The sequence below is a fragment of the Dromaius novaehollandiae genome, chromosome 7 (assembly GCF_036370855.1).
Source record: "Dromaius novaehollandiae isolate bDroNov1 chromosome 7, bDroNov1.hap1, whole genome shotgun sequence".
NCBI lineage: Eukaryota > Metazoa > Chordata > Aves > Casuariiformes > Dromaiidae > Dromaius > Dromaius novaehollandiae.
In genome coordinates this window covers 23,240,592-23,261,486 of record NC_088104.1, presented here as the reverse complement: position 1 = coordinate 23,261,486, position 20,895 = coordinate 23,240,592, and the positions used below count along the sequence as shown (strand labels likewise).

The window sequence follows — 20,895 nt, the reverse complement described above, 5'->3', positions numbered from 1 at the left end:
GCCAGAGAGGCACTTAACTAGAAAGTCACAAACTGAGTAATGTGTTTCCTCTGACAAACAATATACATGTCCCCCTTCTATAGCAGGAGAAAATTTTAAACATATAGCAGTCTTCATTGAAACTTTTGAAGAGATTTCACTAAAAGGAAGGAAAGCTATGAGTGACTTGATGAGAAAGGCTTTCTTGAAAGATGGTTTTCTCTCAGTGGTGTTAAATATTGTCTTGCCAGTGCTGCAGTAAGTTAGAATTAAACTTTAATGTCAAGTGCAGAAGTTTTAACAGCCATGAGATAACGAGTGGTAGATCACACTGCATCCCCCAAGCCAAGGGGTTAAGAATAAGGGTATGAGTAAGCAAACGTGGAACATCTTATTTTCACCCATTTGATCATGCTCTGTAAATACACCTAAATAACAGCAGAGTGCCACCTGGATTTACTTTATATAACAAAATATTTAACGATATGACTAAAGTGAGCTAATTCTGACTTAAATCCAGATACTGAATTTTATAAAAAAATTACATACCATTTTATAGATACAGTGGTCTGATTTTTGTACTACTAGTATATTGAAGAGCAACTGCAGTCAGTAACTTTATATAACTAAGTGATAAGGAATTTGAGTGCTCATTAAACTACAAGGACAGCCAAACTGAGACGTCCAATACAAAAAGTTTTATCCTGCAATGTGGCTGAAATATTCACGGACTGAGTTTTACTGGTTCCCTGTAACGTAGTAATTTCTTAAATAGGACAGACTTAGAGCTCTCCTTTTTTGCCTCTTGCTCAAAGAGGGACATGAGGGGAAAGAACTCATAAAGGAAACTAATGGTCAGTTCTCTCCAAAATATTACAGAATGGAAGACAAAGCTTTTGAGAAATAAAGCACAAATGAGTTCATACTGTGCCAGCAAAAAAAAGAATGCATCTCAGGATATATCCATCCCTCAGATTCTTTTTTTTTTTTTTTTTTTGCTTAGAACCATCTACTATTGTAGAAGTGAAGCTAAACACTGAACTATGCTAGACAAGCTTCAGTTCCCTCCAGAAGTAACATTTAATTTCTAGCCTAGGTAGAGTGCTTTCATCTGTGAAACAATCCTACCTTTAAGACTCGCCTGTTCAAAAAAGAACACTAGCCTTTCTAGATTCATCCTAAATACCAGAAGAAAAAAACCCTGTTAAGAGTGTACCCTTGTCACACTACTTACAAGTTTTACACTCTCATAAGAGAATATAATAAGGCATAAAAAAAGGCTGTAAATGTCCTCTGTTGCTTACTGGGGAAGAGGGGTGGGGAGAGGAGGAGAAGTCATAAAACATGAGACTTCTTCCTCATTTCTCTAACAGCATTTCAGTCTTCTACTTGCCCAAGGGGTTTTTTGGCTTTTGGATGAAAAGACTGCACTTTCTTTTCAGCAACTCATATTGTCCAAGCAGACCAAGATTAAAAAAAACTAGTAATAAAAAAAAAAAAAAAAAAATTTGGAGACACTTATAACTGAGATTTACCAATGTGGAATTCCAGTGTCACATTTACAAAAGAGCCTCTCATTCTTTGTTTTTTTTTTTTGATTTCCTAAAAAAAGAGTAAGGAACTCTTGACATTATTTTCAATTGCATCCTATATCGTACCAATCTGATTTGATCAAAGACATGAAAGGAAAATTCAGACATGCAAATACATACTAAAGAGCATCTACATTTTAAGTACTTTTTGCTTTATCTGCCATGTTACCTCCTTATTCTTCTTTAAAGTTTTCTAAAAAGGACCTCAAAACAGGGTCTCTCTCTTTTTCTTTTTGTTAGAATGTATCTGAATAATGAATTAACATCTTAAAATTGATCCCAAGTATATGAGTATATGTAGAATCTCAATTCAGAAAAATCACGTCTGTGGTAACATAATAAAATACTTGCATGTAATATATAGCTAAATATATTTATATCCTGGAGATCAGAAAGAAAAATCTCTCTAGAAAACAGACATCCCTAAGCGACAAGCTAGAGTGCAATTGCTGCCTCCCAATTTACTCATAAAAAACCTTTTCCTTGAAACTCATCCTGTAAAAAGAAATTCTCTCTCTCCAAAGTACATCTATGCTCCTGTCTCCACCTTAGGCACCTTTGCCAAAGGAAATGTCACCCCCATCTGATCTCTCTCCAAACTCTTAACAGCTTCAGTTTACTCCCCCCTCCCTTTCTCTTCTAGCGGCAAATCACAAACAAGCTCTCTGAGTCATTTTAACTTTACTTAAAATAATACTTACGATTATTAAGATGAACGAGAATTACTTTCTTCATTCATGGGCCTTAACAGTGACACTGCTAGCAGTTTTTTACGGGTTTTTGTGTTTTGGGTTTTTTTTTGTCAAGTGATGGTGAAAAAAACAACAAACAATACTTTGAAAAATACCATATTATAAATAGCACTGCTGAGAGCATAACAGATGCTGTTGTGCTGGTGACAGAGGCAAACATGTGAAACAACTTGTTCTGGACATACACAAACAGTAATTGTTTTTACTTCAATACTTGTTCACATAGAATTCAATATAAAACAAACATCCTATGAGAGCTTATATTTTACATTATTCAAAGTTTGTTATACTATCCTACCATACATCTAAGAGTCAATCTAAATGGCTGCTAAGCTTGCCAGTTTAAATTAGGTTGTTAAATAATATTGCAATAAAATGAGAATAAATTGATAAAGTAACTCTACCAGCCTTTAACTTTCCTCGTTAAATTCCTTTGTTTATTATAGCTAACTCTAGAAGTAGATTCTCTCCTTTTTACTCCCACTTAATATGTTTGGTAAATAAGATCAAGTCTACACATGGGAATTTATCTACAGAGAAATTCTCACTGCTGCTATCACCAGTTCAGCTGGATTCTAAAGTGCCAAAAACTGCTAACACCATTGTCGGGCACCACACGCTTTAAGATTGCTTTAATCAAGACCAATTTACTTGATAGTGACTTTTGAACTATCTACACAAGTTTCTTCTGCACTGGTTACATAAGCTGAACTGAAACAATGTTAGCAAAAATAAGGATTTTTCAAGAGGTCCTTAGTAAATCAAAGGCATGAGATCTGTTCCTTTAAATGTCCATTATTTCTAAGTATTAAAATGAAGAGAATATTTGGTAAACAGAAGAGCAAAGGCTTGAAGTATTCAGCTGCAAGCATTCTCTCCATTTAATATTCTGTGGCAGTTCATCACATTCTTTAAAAAGTCTCACCTCATCTGAAGAATTCCCTTGTCCTGATGTTGCTGTAGCACCTGCTAAACCTTTTGAAATAAAAAAATTCAGAGATTCCTTTCGTAAGTCTTATACTGAAAAGAGAATATTTTATGAGATTTAATGAACCAGTATGAAATGAAATACTGCATTAACTTTTTTAAAAGATACACAGCACTGGACTGAGAAGTTGGAGTAAGATTTCCAAGCACTACTAAGAATACAAAATTTGAGATTTAGAAATATGTTCCATTGCAGAACTTTAATGTACTGAGTTAACGGAGACACAGTCTTTCAGAGATGGCAAAAATATTTGACAGCCTTCAGAGATCAAAAAAATCCACAGCACTATTGTAGTAACAGGTGGCTTAACTTAGTTGCAGTGACAGAATTCCACTACGAGCAATTACATCTTGCCTACTCAAATTCCACTAACCCTATGACTGGATAATGATGCATAATATTTTAGCAACCAAAAGCGAGTATGTTTAGCTCTGCTGACAGAATTAAAATGAGTCCTGTAATTTGGTGGTGGACTAAATAAGAAGTAATTCCATAAATTTCATTGAGGTTGGATTTAAAAAAATAAAAGGAGAAGAGTTTATCTAAAAAATAGAAATAATCAAGTCTTTACTTAAAATATTTTTCTACACAAACCTTGAACTGCTGATGTGCTAGTTCCAGCTCCTTGTTCCTGCATACCACATGCAAGTTTATCCTCAGGAAATGCCAGTCCGGAGCCTTTCAAAGCTATGAGGTACTTTTCATGACTTGTCTTTGCACATGCATTCTCTCCAACACCTTGAATACATATTTAAAACAGCATTAAAGTATAACAACAGCTACGTGGTTTGTGTACTTAACATCCTATACAAAAGGCTCTGTGTAATAAGACTCTTTCTCAAAATTTATTTTACAGGATTAAGCAATCTAAACATGGTCCACAATGCTTTAATAAGCTATACAATTATAAGAAGTACAAACTAAGAAGTTTTTCAGCTGTAGAACTGAAATCCAAAAGACTAGAAACCTTTTTAATTTTTCCCCTCCAAATCAACACGTTTTTCTTCGTTTCTATGTGATGCACTTCCTTTCTATTTTACCAGCACTGCCATCATAATACTACAGCAAAATGGGAGTTGTTTTGAAACTTCAAAACAATGAAAATAAAAGAATCTGTAATAAAATTGATCAATAAAGAGGTTAAACTCAGAAAGCCTGAATTTTAAGGGACAGAAGCCTAAATTTCCAAGGGAAAAAAAAAAAGGAAATCCAATAATGATTTGTTTGCAATTTTTCCTTTTAAAGATCAAATTCTGGTAGCTGCAATTAGCCAAGACTATCCCTAAAGATTTCATCACTTCAACTGTCTGCTGACTGAAAGTCACAGTGCATACTTTCAAATAAAATTTTCACAAAGAAAGGGATTGAAAAAAAAAATCTCCCATAAGGAAAAGATAAACTTTAGAAGAGCAAATTGTTGCAGGTGTTTAAGAAAAAAAGAAAACAGGAAGAAGATGACAGCATCCTTTCAGCTGTGTACCTTTCACAAAGTTAGAAGTGCAAGTTTTGCTTTAAAATGCTCTTTTTTGCTTTTCCTACCCAGAAACTGTACCTACTCAGAGAAGCATACTCCCCATTCCAGAAGTCCAAATAAGTACACCTTATTTTCCATCCCGTCCCACTTTTCTAGCTCAGGAAACCCATCATGCATAGGAAAAGAGAAGCCATTAAAGTTTTCCCATTGAAGTGTTATTAAACACGGATCTGAAAACTGGCAGGGGAGACGAAGACAAAGGAAACAGGGTAAAGACGACTGTCCCTGCAGCAGCATTCCTGAGCATTTCTCCTTTCAAATAAAGATCACTGTCTTGGAGATTGCCTCTTCAACTGGTGCCCAGGCAGAAGTTAGAACTACACTAACTCCTATTTGTTCCACACCTATGCACAGGAAGTATGCATGAAACTCAACAATGAGGGCTTCTAATCACATGAAAACAAGACAGAGTTAGTTTATAGCAGTTTTTCACAAGTGTGACTGCCCAACACTTCTAGATTCATTGAAACTTGGTAGAGAATGGAACAAATAATTGTTTCAGAGGAGTTTTTGGATTTCTTTTAAGAAAAAAAGGAAAAAAGATTTGAAGAGAAGTGCAGAACAGACTATAGTGTTTTGCAATTCAGAAGGTATCCTCCCACAACCTGTGCAAGACCAGATCCTAAAATAAGTCAAATAAGTTCCACTTCAAATAAGCTTAATACATCTTATTTCAGCACTAGGTTGCCACATTCACTTAACTTTAAAGAGAAGGGATCCATTATAAAAATTCTTACTGAAACGATGTATATTCATAAAGCTATTTGGGACACACAAGATAGAAGACTCTGTTCCATAAGTCATATTAAGGAATTTTCCTAGCAGCTCTTGAAGCTCACTCCCCACTCCCCCCAATCAACAACAAAAGAAGTCCTTAAAAACATGTATTCTTCTGGGTTTTGAGAAGTTTTATAAAAACACGCAGTACTCAACTGATAAACAAAACTTTTGCTTCTTCATAAGTCTTCATAATTTCAACATTTACTTATTAGAAACAACACAAGCATACCAGAGCTAAGATCCTTATAGAACTGTTGGCTAGTCAAAACCTGGGTAAGAACCGATCGCATTGCTCCTCCCATTTTGGTCAAATCTTCTAGAAAGGAAACATGAGGCTCCAAAACCTGAAGGATTTTATGAAGGTCCTTCTCTGAAGGCAGATCAAGAGCTGAAAAATCACATAACAAGAAGTTCTGGTGTAAATGTAAGTTAATTTGTTCAAGAGCTTCACAAGGCAGAAATTAATTTATAAATGCTCTAAAACTTACATGCACAAATTTTAAATTAACCATCATTTCACTTTCTGGAAGAGCTCAACACAGTATTAGGTAACCTTAAAACATATTTCATGTTAAGAAGCTCTTCAGCAGAGAAGATAATCAAATATTCTAGCCAGGCAGTAACTTGGTTAGGAAAACTGCATGAGAGTCACACTATATGCATTCAAGCTACAGATAGCATGCCTATATTCATGTACAGAGCCTTCACAGACTGCAAAGCAAATGATAAGCATGGTAAGATATGTTAGAGACATACAAATTTTAAACATACCAGGCTCATTATATCCCTCTCTTAAGTGCTGAATAAGACTAAAGATGAACTGTGGAAGAACTAATTCTGACATCATCAACAAGTCTTTCGGGACACATGGAACATTTGAATTTGACTTAATCCGGTGTCTTTTACAAAACCTGTAAAACAGACGAGAAAAACGTTAGTCAAGCCCAGCTCAGCAAAGTTAACATATACTAAGAAAAACATTATCTTTTTCATTTTCCAGAGAACATATATTTTTACATTAAAGCTGGTGTGGTGATGGTATTCTGAAATTCCAAATACTATGTTCAAATCCATCCTGCTTCTGACTGCAGCAAATTATAAAGTCGACAATTTTTTCCCTCACAACATTAGAACTATCCAACATCATAATTTCTTTCCATACATGTTAGAAGCATCTTCTACAGAACAATTAGAAGAAAACAGTATTTCTCTTCAGTAAGACGTACCTCCCAATTTCTAAACAATCCAATTGGAAGTACCCAACTAAAACAGTTTCTTTCCCTCTGTGAAATAGTCAGAGGTGGGCCTGATCCTTCAAGCCCTTTTCAGAGAACCAAGTCTTCCGATACTAGTAAAAACTTCCAAAAGTATAAGAGTTTGCAGGATCAGCATCTATTCCAAACACAGAGCAACCAAAATTTACTTATAAAAGGATAATAGAAACACCCTACAAAAATTGTGTGAAGCACTTCACTTAAAAATAAAAGAAAACATTCTCTGCAGAATTCACGTAGGACAGTAGCTAAGGCTTGGCTAATACACAATGACATGAGCTTGAGCCAAACCCCACTAGAGCAGACAGAATGATTTCCCACTGACTTAACATGAGCCTGATTCAAGAGCCACTGAATTCTTTCCTGCTCCCAACCTATTTTTAGAAAGGCCACTTATTAACATCAAAGGTTTATTTACTCATGTCAAAAAAGAAGCTAAGAAGGAATAAAGTAAGATCACAATATTTTACTGGGAAAAGTCACTATATTTTACCATTAACTATTAATTTTTCAACATAAAGATTCAGAAGTGGATTCAATATCTCTGACAAATGGCTTTCTCTGAATATGAAAATTGTTTGCTAAATTTTTTCATGCCATCACTGTATTTGCTACACCACAACTTCCAAAAGAAACCCATTATTTTCTACAGTGTAAGCCTTTCTTCCTTGAGTATCATTAAAGTATCGCCTTCAAGAGAAGAAGGAAATAAAAGAAAAATACAGCTCACAAAGCAAGAATTTAGGACCAAAAAAACCTCTAAGAGTAAATGATTAAAACAGTACCTCCACCAGTCCATTGTTTTCAAAACATAGCTAGCATCTTCACAAGACTAAAGACTAAGAGCTTCTCCTTTAATACACACAGATGACACTTTTTATTAAGAAAAGGTAAACAAGGCTGGTACTAGCTGGATGACTTGCAGTTTGTCTATATAGCCTATCCATTTCTGGGGGGAAAAGTACCTGAGAGAAAAGAATTCAGTGAAGTCTGTCAACTTTCTGTTATTTAATGCACAAAAAGGAACTTAAGAAAAGCATTCACTTTTGACTCATCTGCATACAGAAATCCAAACTGCGATAAATCACAAATCTGGCTTTTCTGTGCTGCAATATAGTACCTCTTTTATTACCTTGAGGTATTTGGTTTCCCTTTCACCCACTCCCTTTATAAGGTGAGATCAAAAGTAACAAAAAGAAAGACTTACAGACACACTAGGAATGAATTATTATACAGTGTGTTTTAAAATATTTTACAGGTCCCCTTTGAATATTTTGCATTCAGCCAAAAGGCTCATTTTCACTGGTTATCATCTCAAGCTAAGGGATCCCTGTAACAAAAAAAAAATCTATTAACTCATTTGTAAAGCAGTTTTGAATCCCAGCTTCTTCTAAGTACAAGGCTTCCACAAAAATAAAAAGTTCTGTTCCCCCGAGAAGCCTATTCCAGGGTACCACTTGTGAATTAGTCTATGGATTAGTTATTGCAAACCTATTATATGCTGTAGCTGAAGGATATGAATCAGGTCTTCTCACAAGATTCCCAAGAAAGCACCACTGACTTACAAAATGTGATATTATTGTTATCAGAGAATCACAGAATGATGAGATGGGAAGGGACTTCTGGAGGTCATCTAGTCCAACCCCCCCTGCTCAAGCCGGCTCACCTAGAGCACGTTGCCCAAGATTGTGTCCAGACGGCTTCTGAACATCTCCAGAGAAGGAGACTCCACAACCTCTCTGGGCAACCTGTTCCAGTGCTCTGTCACCCTCACAGGAAAGAAGTTTTCCCTCATGTTCAGATGGAACCTTCTGTGTTTCAGTTTGTGCCTGTTGCCTCCCACTGAAAAGAGTCTGGCCCCATCCTCTCTACACCCTGCCTTCAGATACTTATACACATTGGTAAGATCCCTCCTCAGTCTTCTCTTCTCCAGACTGAACAGGCCCAGCTCTCTCAGCCTTTCCTCATATGAGAAATGCTTCAGTCCCCTAATCATCTTAGTAGCCCTTCGCTGGACTTGCTCCAGGAGCTCCATCTCTCTCTTGTACTGGGGAGCCCAGCACTGGACACAGCACTCCAGATGTGGCCTCACCAGGGCTGAGTAGAGGGGGAGGATCACCTCCCTCGACCTGCTGGCAATGCTCTTCCTAAGGCAACCCAAGATATCATTGGCTTTCTTGGCCACGAGGGCACACTGCTGGCTCATGGTCAACTTGTTGTCCACCAGCACTCCCAGGTCCTTCTCTGCAGAGCTGCTTTCCAGCAGGTCAGCCCCCAGCCTGCACCGATGCATGGAGTTATTCCTCCCTAGGTGCAGGACCCTGCACTTGCCTTGCTGAACTTCATGAGGTTCCTCTCTGCCTGTTTCTCCAGCCTGTTGAGGTCCCTCTGAATGGCAGCACAGCCCTCTGGGGTGTCAGCCACTCCTCCCAGTTCGGTATCATCAGCAAACTTGTGAGGGTGCACTCTGTCCCTTCATCCAGGTCACTGATGAATAAGTTGAATATTGGACCCAGTACTGGCCCCCAGGGGACACCACTAGCCACAGGCCTCCAACTAGACTTTGCACCACTGATCACATCCCTCTGAGCTCTGCCATTCAGCCAGTTCTCAATCTACCTCACTGTCCACTCATCTCGCCTGCACTTCCTGAGCTTGCCTATGCGGATGTTACAGGAGACAGCGTCGAAAGTCTTACTGACGTCAAGGTAGACAACATCCACTGCTTTCCCCTCATCTACCCAGCCAGTCATCCCATCATAGAAGGCTATGAGACTGGTTAAACATTTTAAAACATGAGCCACATTCCATATTTTTTAATTCCATATTTACAATTCAAAGGTGGTGGCACTGTCCTAAATCAATACAAGATCCACAGCTTAACTAACAGCTAGAAACGTGCACAGGATCCAGAATAAGTCTTTACTGACATGACTTGCTACTGCCAATTGCTTGGCCATCCTGAATTTCAAGGGCAAGAATTAATCTAAGTCAAAATGTTCTAGAAAGCCAATGCTCAGAAGGTTATTGTTCAGCAAACAGGCTGAGGAAACCTTACTGAACTCAAGTTTACAATACTGACTTATGAGACTCTTATTCTAAACTCTGGAAAACCAATCCTGCCACCAAACGTTACTACATAACCCTGCAATACTGATCCTCTGTTCTACGCACAGTTCTACGGCCTTTTCACAGTGCCACACAATTCTTCTACAAATATTGATCAAACCACTAGACAATGAATTGGAAGAGCTTCAGAATTAAAAAACAGATGTTTTAACTAAAGAAGAGCCAGAACCCCAAGCTGTGACAAGGCAGAAAAGAGTTGAAACGACTTATTCTGGCAGAAAGAGACAGCTGTAATAAATTTCACCAATGTCCCACACAGCCACTGGACAAACAGCAGACAAGGCTATGCCATAGTCAGTTCTTTGTATTTCTAAAAGAGCTTCCTTACCTTAGTTACACAAGCGTCCATCCAAACAAATATACATTTCATAATGCTCCAAAGATTATCAAAATAGGGTTTTAATTGACCATAAAAGAGGGAATTTTCCACATCTATCCTGATAGCATTCAGCCTAGGAACTCCAGCACTTAGAGCAGGCAAAAGTAAGAACCGTCTAACAGGGGTTTAAGAAAGGCTGATATAAATCAGATATGATGAAATATATTCCTCCTTTATAATCTACATCTAAAGAAATATGAAAAGAAAAAATACATACAGAAGTTAAACTATGGAGAGGAAAACTGACTGGATAACTAACAGGTCACATCCATCTCTAGTTCTATTACGTACCTTCTCAATATTGCAAAAAGGCTTTTTCCAACAAGTCTATTGTTTACACGAAGGGCTAACGTGGGAGTTAGACCTGAAATACAGGTCTACGGACAAACTCATCACCTTTTTTCCTTATGCCTATTGCCAACTCAACAATATACTGAGGTTTATGCTTTCCATGCAGTTTCCTACCTTTGAAATTGCTTTTTCACAAAAAGATACAGCTAATTTCAGCAAAAGGAGACAATAACAGTAACTTGCAATTAAATAAAAATAAGGGTTTAACAAGCAACCTTATCCACATGACTTCTAATACAATTCCTGAAATTTCTTACGTTGCATTGATATCTTACATTTAAGATGCCTATGAAAACTGACAGTTGCATAACAGTACGGAATACTATGCATTATCAACATAAGCACATTATCATTTTATGAGAAACCTTCACTTTAGACTTTCCAGATTCATTCCATACTGCCCTACTATTTCAGACTTTAATAGTTCCACTGTGAATTTCCAAAATGTATTTTAAAAACTGGCTTCAGGTAAAATATCCCCGATTTGTCCTACTAATTACTGTGGTTTTAGACAACAGTTCCACAAATGCTGAAGCTGAAGGCCAGCCCTGCCACAATCCGGTCTTCTGCCCTCTTCTGTGTTCCAGCACTGGCACTCAACTCATCCTATGTTAAACCAGCTCAGGAAATAGCAAAAAGCTATTTACTCTTCAAAAAAAACAGAGTGCAATTTCACAGGGCCAGCTTAAATCTACTCACACTGTGGCTGACCTGTCTCCTTGGAAATTGCACTGAAATCCCTGAATCATCTTGTCATCGTTCCTTTCCCTGTTCATCTGACAGGGAGGCAAAACACACAGAACAAAGACCCAACGATGCAGGAAGATGCTGTCTGTTTTCCTGCATCCAGTAGATCAGGTAGATGCCGGGCTCACTATGAAGCCAAGTTCTCCACTTTGGAAGATGAATTTTTAAACTTCCCCAGTTATTTCAGCAGCTGACGAGTGCCGTCAGCACTTCGCCAGCCAGGCCGCACCTTCACAGCTTTTGAACAGTCGTGCGGGCCTCCTTACGCTACGTCCCACCGTGTCTCAAGTTTCAGTCACATTCCAGAAGCTTGACATAAGTTCATACATATACACACACAGAGGCTATTTTTACCCTCACTTTTCTCTCACTATTTCACCCCCTTCTTCCCATGTTTAAAGAGTACTTCGTTTTAAATTAGATTATCAAGCTGTCAGAAGAAGGCCCCTCTTTTTACCCATGTTGTACAGCACTCTGCACAACAAGCACCTGACTCTGATAGAAACTTCTGGGGACAAGAATGTAGGTAACAGTTACTCTTCCAAAGGAAAGGACCCAAATAGAAGCTACTGACACTCAAATCCTAAGGAAAGAAAGTAAACATTTAACTGATTTTTCAATTCGTAATAAGTCATGCTTAAACTGACTTCTTTTAATTTAAGATGTTGCACATTGTTTATTGCATGACTGATAATGTCATGTAATGTTTCAGAAAGTAGTCAAACGAAATGAATAAAATTTGTAAATAAGAATTCAACACGTATTTTAAAAAGACCATGCATTTTGTCCCCACCGCAAAACTAAAGAGCAAATAAAATGGTTATGTACACTGTTTCTACAAAATAGATCACAAAATGCAAAATATTTTTGAGTGCTATTGAGGTACAGTCTCTCAGAGTCCTTGTGAACTCACTTTTCATTCTTTATATTCTAGTAGAGTCTTTAAAGGGTTTTTGCTGCCTTTGCAGGTCACTTATTAAAACAACTCTCAATTCAGAGTAAAATACACCTTTCATATCAGGAGTAGAAGCTTATCTCCAAGCGAAAGGACTTTGATACATTGTAACCTTGTAAATACACTTTCACTAACCAACAACAAGCATCATGTTAACTCTGAAGAAATGCAGAGAAATAAACCAACTATTTCTTTGAAAATTATGGTTTTGGGTTTTTTTCCCCCTCCAATAATTAAATTTCAATAGTTACATTTCTTCATTTTGCCTCCAAATAGGCTTCCAACAATGAACCAATATGTTACTGACTTCAAGGTCTGAGGAATGAGTGCTCTTCTGATACTGCTCTTTAAGAAAGCTGTGAGTAATGGAGGAGATCAGTGACAAAAACCAAGTATTTGCATTTCTGCTATTAGAGGCACTGACCAGAAGCAGAACTGACTGGAGAGATGTCAGTCTCGCCCTCCTAATCAGGAAAGCTCCAAAGTAGAGACACAGCAGAGAAGGACAATGAAACATGGTAGAAGAGCTGACGGCTTCCCAAAAAAGAAAACCCAAGCACACCTTTAAAGGACATCTTTCCACACATTAAGCCTTCATGACAAAGCTATTTAGCCAGGTTAGGAGGCTAGAAATCACAGATTAGATTCCTAAAAGTTATTCTGATCCTTGCGGAAAAGGAGGAGGAGAGGCATGCAAGTCACCAGAAACTCTTAACAGTGTAGCAAAGCTCTCCAGCAAGACAAAAAGCAAGGAAACTGCAGAAGAGCATTTCTGTTATTCCCATTAGTTCTCAGATGGAAAGCAATTAAACAGCTGGTAATGCAGATAAACTTGCAATGAGTTTCATTAGTATATAAGTGGGCATAATAAGTCAGAAACAGTAAATCTAGCAGGTTTAATGATAAGATACCAAAGTGCTGCTCAGCATTACACAACTAGGTTGAATACATCCAAAAAAAACCAAAGAAAAACAAGAATTCAGAAAGCTAGATTTCTAATAAAGGAAAGAGATGGCAGCTAGTTTTCCATCAATAGCTCAGAAAGCAAAAAAAACAAAACAAAACAAAACAACAACCCATATTTTATACTGGCTAATTTAAAACCAGAAAGGGCAGCATGTCTAAAATTGTTGGCTGCTAGGAGAATAAAGAATTCACAGTCTTTGTGATAACCTGAAATAAGTCCCTTGTCACTGAAAAATAGAATCATAAGACTTTTTTTTGGGGGGGGGGGGAGGGAGGGAAAGAGAGAGATGGAAGGACCTAAAAGAAACAAAACCCACAAAACTTTCAAAAAATAAGTGTGATCAACGTGATTCAGTTTTTTTAAAGTGAAAAATATCAGTACACATTCATCAGAGGTTTCACTTGATACTGCTATAAACTGCACAATAGTGCACGTACACAGCATGTATCATTACAAAATGTCTTGCCCATCCCCTTTTAATCACCACTTCAATAATTACAAGGCCAATAAAACATAGCAAACTGAAAAATCTTGTTTTACAAAGATGTTGTTTAAAACGTATAAAAACACGATTAAAGACCGAGAAGCTGCTTTCAAAATGCATGAAATTTCTCTACAAGTTATTCAGCTCGAAACAGCCAGCTAGCATAGCTTCCATCATTTATGAAGTCTGTTTATGCAGCCATATAGAATAAGACTTCCGCTTTTCCATAAAGCACATGCAACAGGAACACTTTTATACAAGACATTTCAGAATTCTTTTCAACTCCTCTTCAACAAGGGTGGTAGTGCAATGTTTCTGGATGGTGCTACAGCACAATAACTAGAAACGGAGGTATGTACTCCCTCACGGTTTCATGCAGTAAAAGAAACTATTACTGAGAAAATGCTTGAAACACTTCTCCAGTCATTTTATGGATATCTTAGAGTAATGACATACGTGTAATTAATTCTCATTTGAAATTTCACATTTATCTTTTGCAAACTCTGAGCAAAATGCAACGTACAACTTCATTCTTATCGGACAAGCCGCATCAGAGTTTGAATACAAGCTGAATACAAATTCAGTTTTTAATCAAACATTGAACATGTATGAGTTATTGGGGAGGTCAGTCAGCATTTCAGGACAGGAAGAAAGCAGAAAAGATGAGACAGGACTATCAGTCAAATAAGCTGGAGCTGGTTAGTGTAACAGATCTGAGTTGCTGGGCTGAGAAGAAAAGGTAAACCTTAGAGATATTCAGAGAATGAGCAGGAAAGGAGTTTGCGTGAAGTTGTAGCTGAGCCTATGTCCGAATGCCTCCTTTATCATTTAACATTCAAGTCACAGGCCCCACAGAAGTAGCTGAATTTGAGCATTTTGATAGAAAGTCAAGTAACTCAAAACAGTAAGACTACTTTCTGCTGCAAAATACTCTTATTATTATATTATATATATTATAAATACTGCTGCAAAAGGGTTGGCTGCTCTGGGATATAATTACAGCCCTGCAACTGCATTTAAGTACAGCTTGCATCTACCTAGTTTGATCCAAAAGCCTCAATTTACACACTATTTTAAATACATTTTTATAATATCAGAAACACAGATAGCAAACTTACAAGTCCAATACCCATTTGAAAAGCTACACCAAAGAGAACATCATTGATTGCAAAGCAAAGCCCTGGCAAGTTAAAAGAGTGTCAGTTACTTTGTTAATGACAACATTAACATTACTGACATAATCTTAATTCATCCATTTGCATGTATTAATACTGTCTCTAACCATATTTTCAACAGGAACTGTGGCTTTTTCAGTTGGTAAATCAACTGTACTCATTAAATGAGCAGTTAATTCAGAATTTCATTGTGATAAAGAAGGCAGAGAAGTGAATAATCTTCAAATTCAACTCTTAAAAACAAATTTCATGAAGGTTGCTTAAAAAAAGCCCATAAGAAAATTAACAGTGTTCAAAATTCTTTTAAGACATACTTTTGAGACTACAAATATCTACTTTTTTTCAAATATGGAACTGAGGATAGAGACTAAGATACAATACATATTCTAGTTTTGGATGCTAAACTTCATAGTTTTTAGTACCTCGGAGCAGTTAGAGTTCATCTCAGAGTTCCTTGCTTTCTGTAGCACTCTCAAAGCAAAATTCCTAGCTGCCTTCAAAAGCAGATGTGAGAGGTGAGCAGATCAGCAAACAGACCACATGGGCCCAATCCTCCATCAGCTCCACCTGTGCTTGGCCCTCCCTTCCTCCCCAAACCATGAGTTCAGATGCAGTCTCCTTGCCCAGTTGTTTTCAGAATCCCATCAACTATCTACCTTAAAGCATAAAGGCACTACATCTTTTATTTAGAAAAGCAAAAGCAAGAGTTTCCAGAATAGATTTTAAAAATATCTTTCTGGCTAAGGAAACACCTAAAGTATCCCAAGAAAATTTAAGCAAGTCAAACATCCGGCATGTAACACTTGCGCCTGAACACTTCAAGTCTGACAAAGTTCTAAGAGACTGGATAGTGCTAGACAAATGTAAAAAGCTTTATTTTTGAGGATTTAAATATGCTGATTGGATTTTAATAAGAACTGTCAACTTGAACTGAAGATTCTGCTTTGGTCAGGCCTCCACCAAACAGAGTACAAATTATATATATATTTGCAGTATTCTTGGAAAGTATGTTTCTGCGAGTTTCACACCAGAGATACTAAATGCTGTATGAAAATCAACACTGGTTAGCTCAAATCTAAACAAGACTGTTTTCATAGACTTCCAGAACACTAGTGTTTCTTACAACTGAATATATATCAAGGTATATTAAGAAAAGTATATGCAAATCATGCAAGAAATAAATCAATTTCAGAAAAGGTAAGGTATACAACAGTAATATCTTGTGAGATCAGTCTCTAGATTACTGTTCTGTTCTTCAAACCAGACTGTCCCCAACAGCAAAAGCTTTGGGAATGGAACTATTATTTAGTCTAAGTCTGTACAATGGCTAACACAGCAAGAGGTCAAGCTTATGAACATTTAAAGTTAAGCATATTGATACGTTTGAGTCCCAAAAGGTGACAGCCACTTCAGATCCTTATCGACACCTTTGAAACAACTGCATGTAACTACTGAGGCATGTATAAAGTACGCAGCTGCGAGGCAAGCCACAGCTATAAAAGCAATAATCCAAAATTATCACTTGGCTGTCAACCACTCGGAAAACACTGCAGCAACTAATTTAGAGGCTGATATAGTCCCAATTAGAGCCATTCTTAAGGATCACTTTCCAAGGAAGCTCTGCAAAAACTACTGAATGCTACTGCAGAATCCTAGGCAGCAAGACACAATACTGACCTTTACACCTGCGGGTGACGGAGAGGGAAGGCAGAAGGAACCAGTTTTTTACTGCATGGTATCTGTAGTTCTTTGAAATGCTGCAGTCAGTGTGAATCCCAACACGAATTCCCGTACCTTATATGTGGTGGATTAGGCAGTGGAGTTTATTTGTTTTGAATAGTAGCACCCACCACAGAAGGACACAACCATAGGTTTCTTCAGACTCCCAGGCCAGGGTAATGAGCAGTACAGCTCAGACTTCTCCTCAGTCTCTTCACCCAGAAACCTTTGGTAGCCTGAAGGACTTTAAAAGCAGAGAAGCTGTGGAGAGTTGATAGAGATCCTAAAGAATGCCATTTGTACCAAGCCAACAACCCTGAATGCAAGCACTTTTTTACACAGCTTCACAAAGCTCAGAGGCTAAGCTTCTTGCCAATGCATAGGGTCCCAGCCTGTTCCTGAAGCATTCATGATCAGCAGCTTCTTGGAGAAAGGTCCAAAAGAGCACCTTTTTGCCCTGTGAGGCTATATCATCAAGCCTAGCCAAGCCAAGCCTCCAGATCCTGGAGAACTGAAACTTTCTTGTCTACTGTTAAAGAAGAATAGAAGGGACGGAATCACATCGGAAGGGACAATCTTGAAGCAGCATCATGTGATGTACATTAAATGGCTGATTCACTGGTGATTTCAAGTCCATAAAACAACCACATAATCTAGTTAATGCCAGTAAAAGACTGATTATCTATAGGTTCCAGTACTCAGCCTCAGACAGATCTGCCGTCTCTGATCTCAAGTGGATCACCACTGCTACAACATAGGATGACATAAGAGATCCCGCCTGTTGAGCGGGGTCAAAACATATCCCAAGGTCACTATTGAAACAACTTTCTCAACAGCAAGTCAGAAAGCTTGCTTTTTTAGTTGTCTGTCTGTTTTTGAAAGTTTTCTCAAGTCTAGAAGAGGAAAAAGGTCCTTTACTCTTATTCAGGAAAAGAAGGTAACAGAAAGAGCAACTATTTTTCTACAGCTTGCAAATAACACAGCAAGACCGTTCATTTTGAAATAAGCTTCTGTTAGGAAGTGTCTCTAAAGAGGGATAAAAGAAGGAATCGAAGTCAGAAGAAGAACACGGGGACAACGTAGCAAGTCACCAATACTAGCTACCTAATGTCCAAGGCTATGAAATTTACGGAAAAATAACTATTCAGTAACACCTCCTAGGTGCAAACCATTTTAATGCACTGAAAATGCAAAGCTTATTCTAGGTAAACTAAATTAAGAGAAAATTAGCAGGTTAGAAACTGAAGAATATACTTCTCACACTCTTCAGTATCAAAAAGAAACAAAGAGAATTCTATGGTGACTGAATCCTTTTCCTATGGGATCATGGTAGACCCAGATACATAAATCCTAACAGAGACAAAACAAAAAAAGAGAGAAGTCTGATCTAATGTGCAGATCAGATGGGATCTCCACAAAACCTACCATGTTGTATACTCTAACACAGCAGAGCTGAATGGAAAAACAAGTATGGATCATTAGCGACAGGACTGCAGAAAACCTGGAGCTAGGTACCTGAAGGTGCTTTTCAACATGTGGCCTAGAATATCAATCTATAAGAGTCACCTTTCTTATGACCACAGGTTTTTTGGCTTCATACGTGCTTACTGACAAAGAAATGGCCCACTGTTGCAAGTAGAAATAGATAATTTCTTAGAACCTTTTATATAAGTCATGAGAAGGCAATGCTCTATGTCAATGGTTGCCATAACTACCATCAAATACACAGCGAACATCAGTGCAAAAGCTGTTTAATGAAATTCTTAACCTGGCTTTTTGCCTTTCAGGATATGTAACTCTTGATGGAGATATTATTCTCTTTGCACTGTAATGCAACACTAAAACATCTGCTTCCCACATGATTAATTTAACAAATATAAGTCAACACACAGCGAGGCACACTCAGAAACAGGACACAGGGGAACGAAACAGCCAAAGCGTAGAGGCTCTCTAGTATATGAGGTTATTGTATACAGAGTTAAAGGGGAACCAGAACAAGACAGCCACAGAAACAAGACCGGACTCATCAGTAGCAGATCACCAACTAGTTATTCTCTTATTATAACCACATGACATATTACTTCCTTCAAGGTGATTTTATAAATTACAGTTTCATTAAGAGAAACTATCAAAAATTATTCCAGTCTGAACGTCCTCTGTTCAATTGCATTTTTTTCCAACAGCTGAGCTCACCTGCTGAACTATGAACATGTCTACTATACACACTTTAGAACTGAAGAGTCTGTCTTCTTCAAAACATTGTTAATTACCTCTGATGGAGCTGCAAAATTTGATTTGCCCATGGTTAGGCACCATATGGGAGAAGACTACAAACTATTTTCACCTGGAGACTTACCACCAGCACTTAAAAGTCTAAGAAACCTTGCTGTAACTAGTAGCTTTTAATCCCTTGTCAAGCATCTACATGTTTAAAATTTACAAACCTAGGTATTTTCTAAATCAAAATTATATTCTGTTAGGTCAGACCAACTCACCTACTGCTTATTAACATAAGCATCAAAAACATTGAAACTTGCATGGGAACCAAAAGGTTTAAGAGGTGTGACAATCCCATGTTTTCTACAACAACTGAGAATTATGCAAGGCACCTAAAACAAACCAGCATGCATCTATTATGCTATATGCTGGCTTCCTTATATAAAGGCACCAGATACAAAAAAAAGCAGATTATAGTTTTAACTATTACTGAAAGATTAACATTCCCCCTTATACCAAACCATATTTAGGTTTACATTAAGCATCCTAAAGAAAATGAAAAGATATTCTGCATGGCGAGCTGGACAGATTTCCTTCATAGTAGATCAGTTAGCTAAGACTTCATTAGAACTATTTTTCAAGGTGCATCAAATGAAAAAAATCCAGAAAATTCAGGGAGATCACATAACAGGAACCAAGAGAAACAAACTGTTGTTACTATAATCTTCATATACAGTGTCTATTCAAAATTCTATCTGAGGAGGCAGATGGTAGATAAAACTTCATAAGTAGGTTCCACATTTGATTCCCCTGCTATTTATAGAAGCCTAGGCTGTAGTGGCCAAGGTTATATCAGGCTAGACACACTGCTATTTCCTGAATCCACATAAAGATCTCCTAACTTTAACATGTTAAGTATTACCTTTGTAACGATGTAACTGATTTGTGTACACAAAGTTTAATCAGCTTATCTAAACATACTGCATTGAAGTAATTCAAGTCAACAGGCAAAACTGTGCTCATGTTTTTACATTGGTTTAAACTTAATCTACTTTGTCTTAAATGACAAACGAAGATTCTAGTTCACTTAATTGCACTGGTTTAACATCAATTCTTTATTTAAGCAGGAGCAACTTTATGCAGAGAGAGTAGGTTTCCAATACTACTGTCATCTATCATCTCCCTGTATTTCCAGGAAAACGAGAAAAATCAACTGTTTGCCTCAAGAGTGTTGCTGAAGTGATACTATGCAATTCTTTATCCAGAATGTTTAAACCTTCTGAAGGGACTTAGCTCACACCCAAAGACAGTTCACTCTTCCTTTATACTATCAGAAATAATAATTAGAACAAATATAACAGAGAAATGAGGGAGAATATTCTTACTTCTCCAGAGTTTCCATCTGTTTACACTGTGAATTTAACAGCAACTTAATTTATTAAACCAGCTTCCTTCAAAAAAAATGTTTTGAATAGGAAATGACAACTGCAAAAGCTATAAACTCTGGGATGAGAGCGGTATCAGAGATCATTTCAAGAAATATTTATTTAAAGTAGTTTGATCTGTACATGCTCTATTAAAATCCTACCACTAAGAGGAGCCCTAAATCTATCCCACACAACAGAGCGCTGCGAGAAGTGTCGTTAAGATTTTTTTTCTTACTTCTCAAGATCAAGGGGAACTGTAACTTCAGTAATACTGAGGAAAGCAGAAACAGCAAATGTTGAACAAAAACTGACAAAGACGGAACCACTCACTTCTTCAGGAGCAGAACACCTAAAACCACTGGAGACCGATGAAAGGGAAAGATGGAAAAAAAATGTCTTCCCTTGGAGGGAGTCTGCAAACAAGAAAGGATTCCACCAAGGAGGAA

The 20,895-nt window shown here is 37.4% G+C and overlaps 1 protein-coding gene across 7 annotated transcripts in view; it reads right to left on the bottom strand.

Annotated features, from left to right (window-relative positions):
• UBR3 (ubiquitin protein ligase E3 component n-recognin 3) overlaps positions 1–20,895 on the bottom strand; it is a 123,228-nt gene that overhangs the window by 100,391 nt on the left and 1,942 nt on the right. For 6 of the 7 annotated variants that reach the window (XM_064514908.1, XM_064514909.1, XM_064514910.1 and 3 more), the window contains exons 2-5: positions 6,397–6,536; positions 5,855–6,013; positions 3,906–4,049; positions 3,249–3,298 (exon numbers count right to left, since the gene is read on the bottom strand). In XM_064514908.1, the coding sequence (XP_064370978.1) occupies positions 3,249–3,298; positions 3,906–4,049; positions 5,855–6,013; positions 6,397–6,536 (493 nt within the window). The remainder of the gene's footprint in view (positions 1–3,248; positions 3,299–3,905; positions 4,050–5,854; positions 6,014–6,396; positions 6,537–20,895) is intronic. The other variant, XM_064514912.1, reaches the window with a different exon arrangement.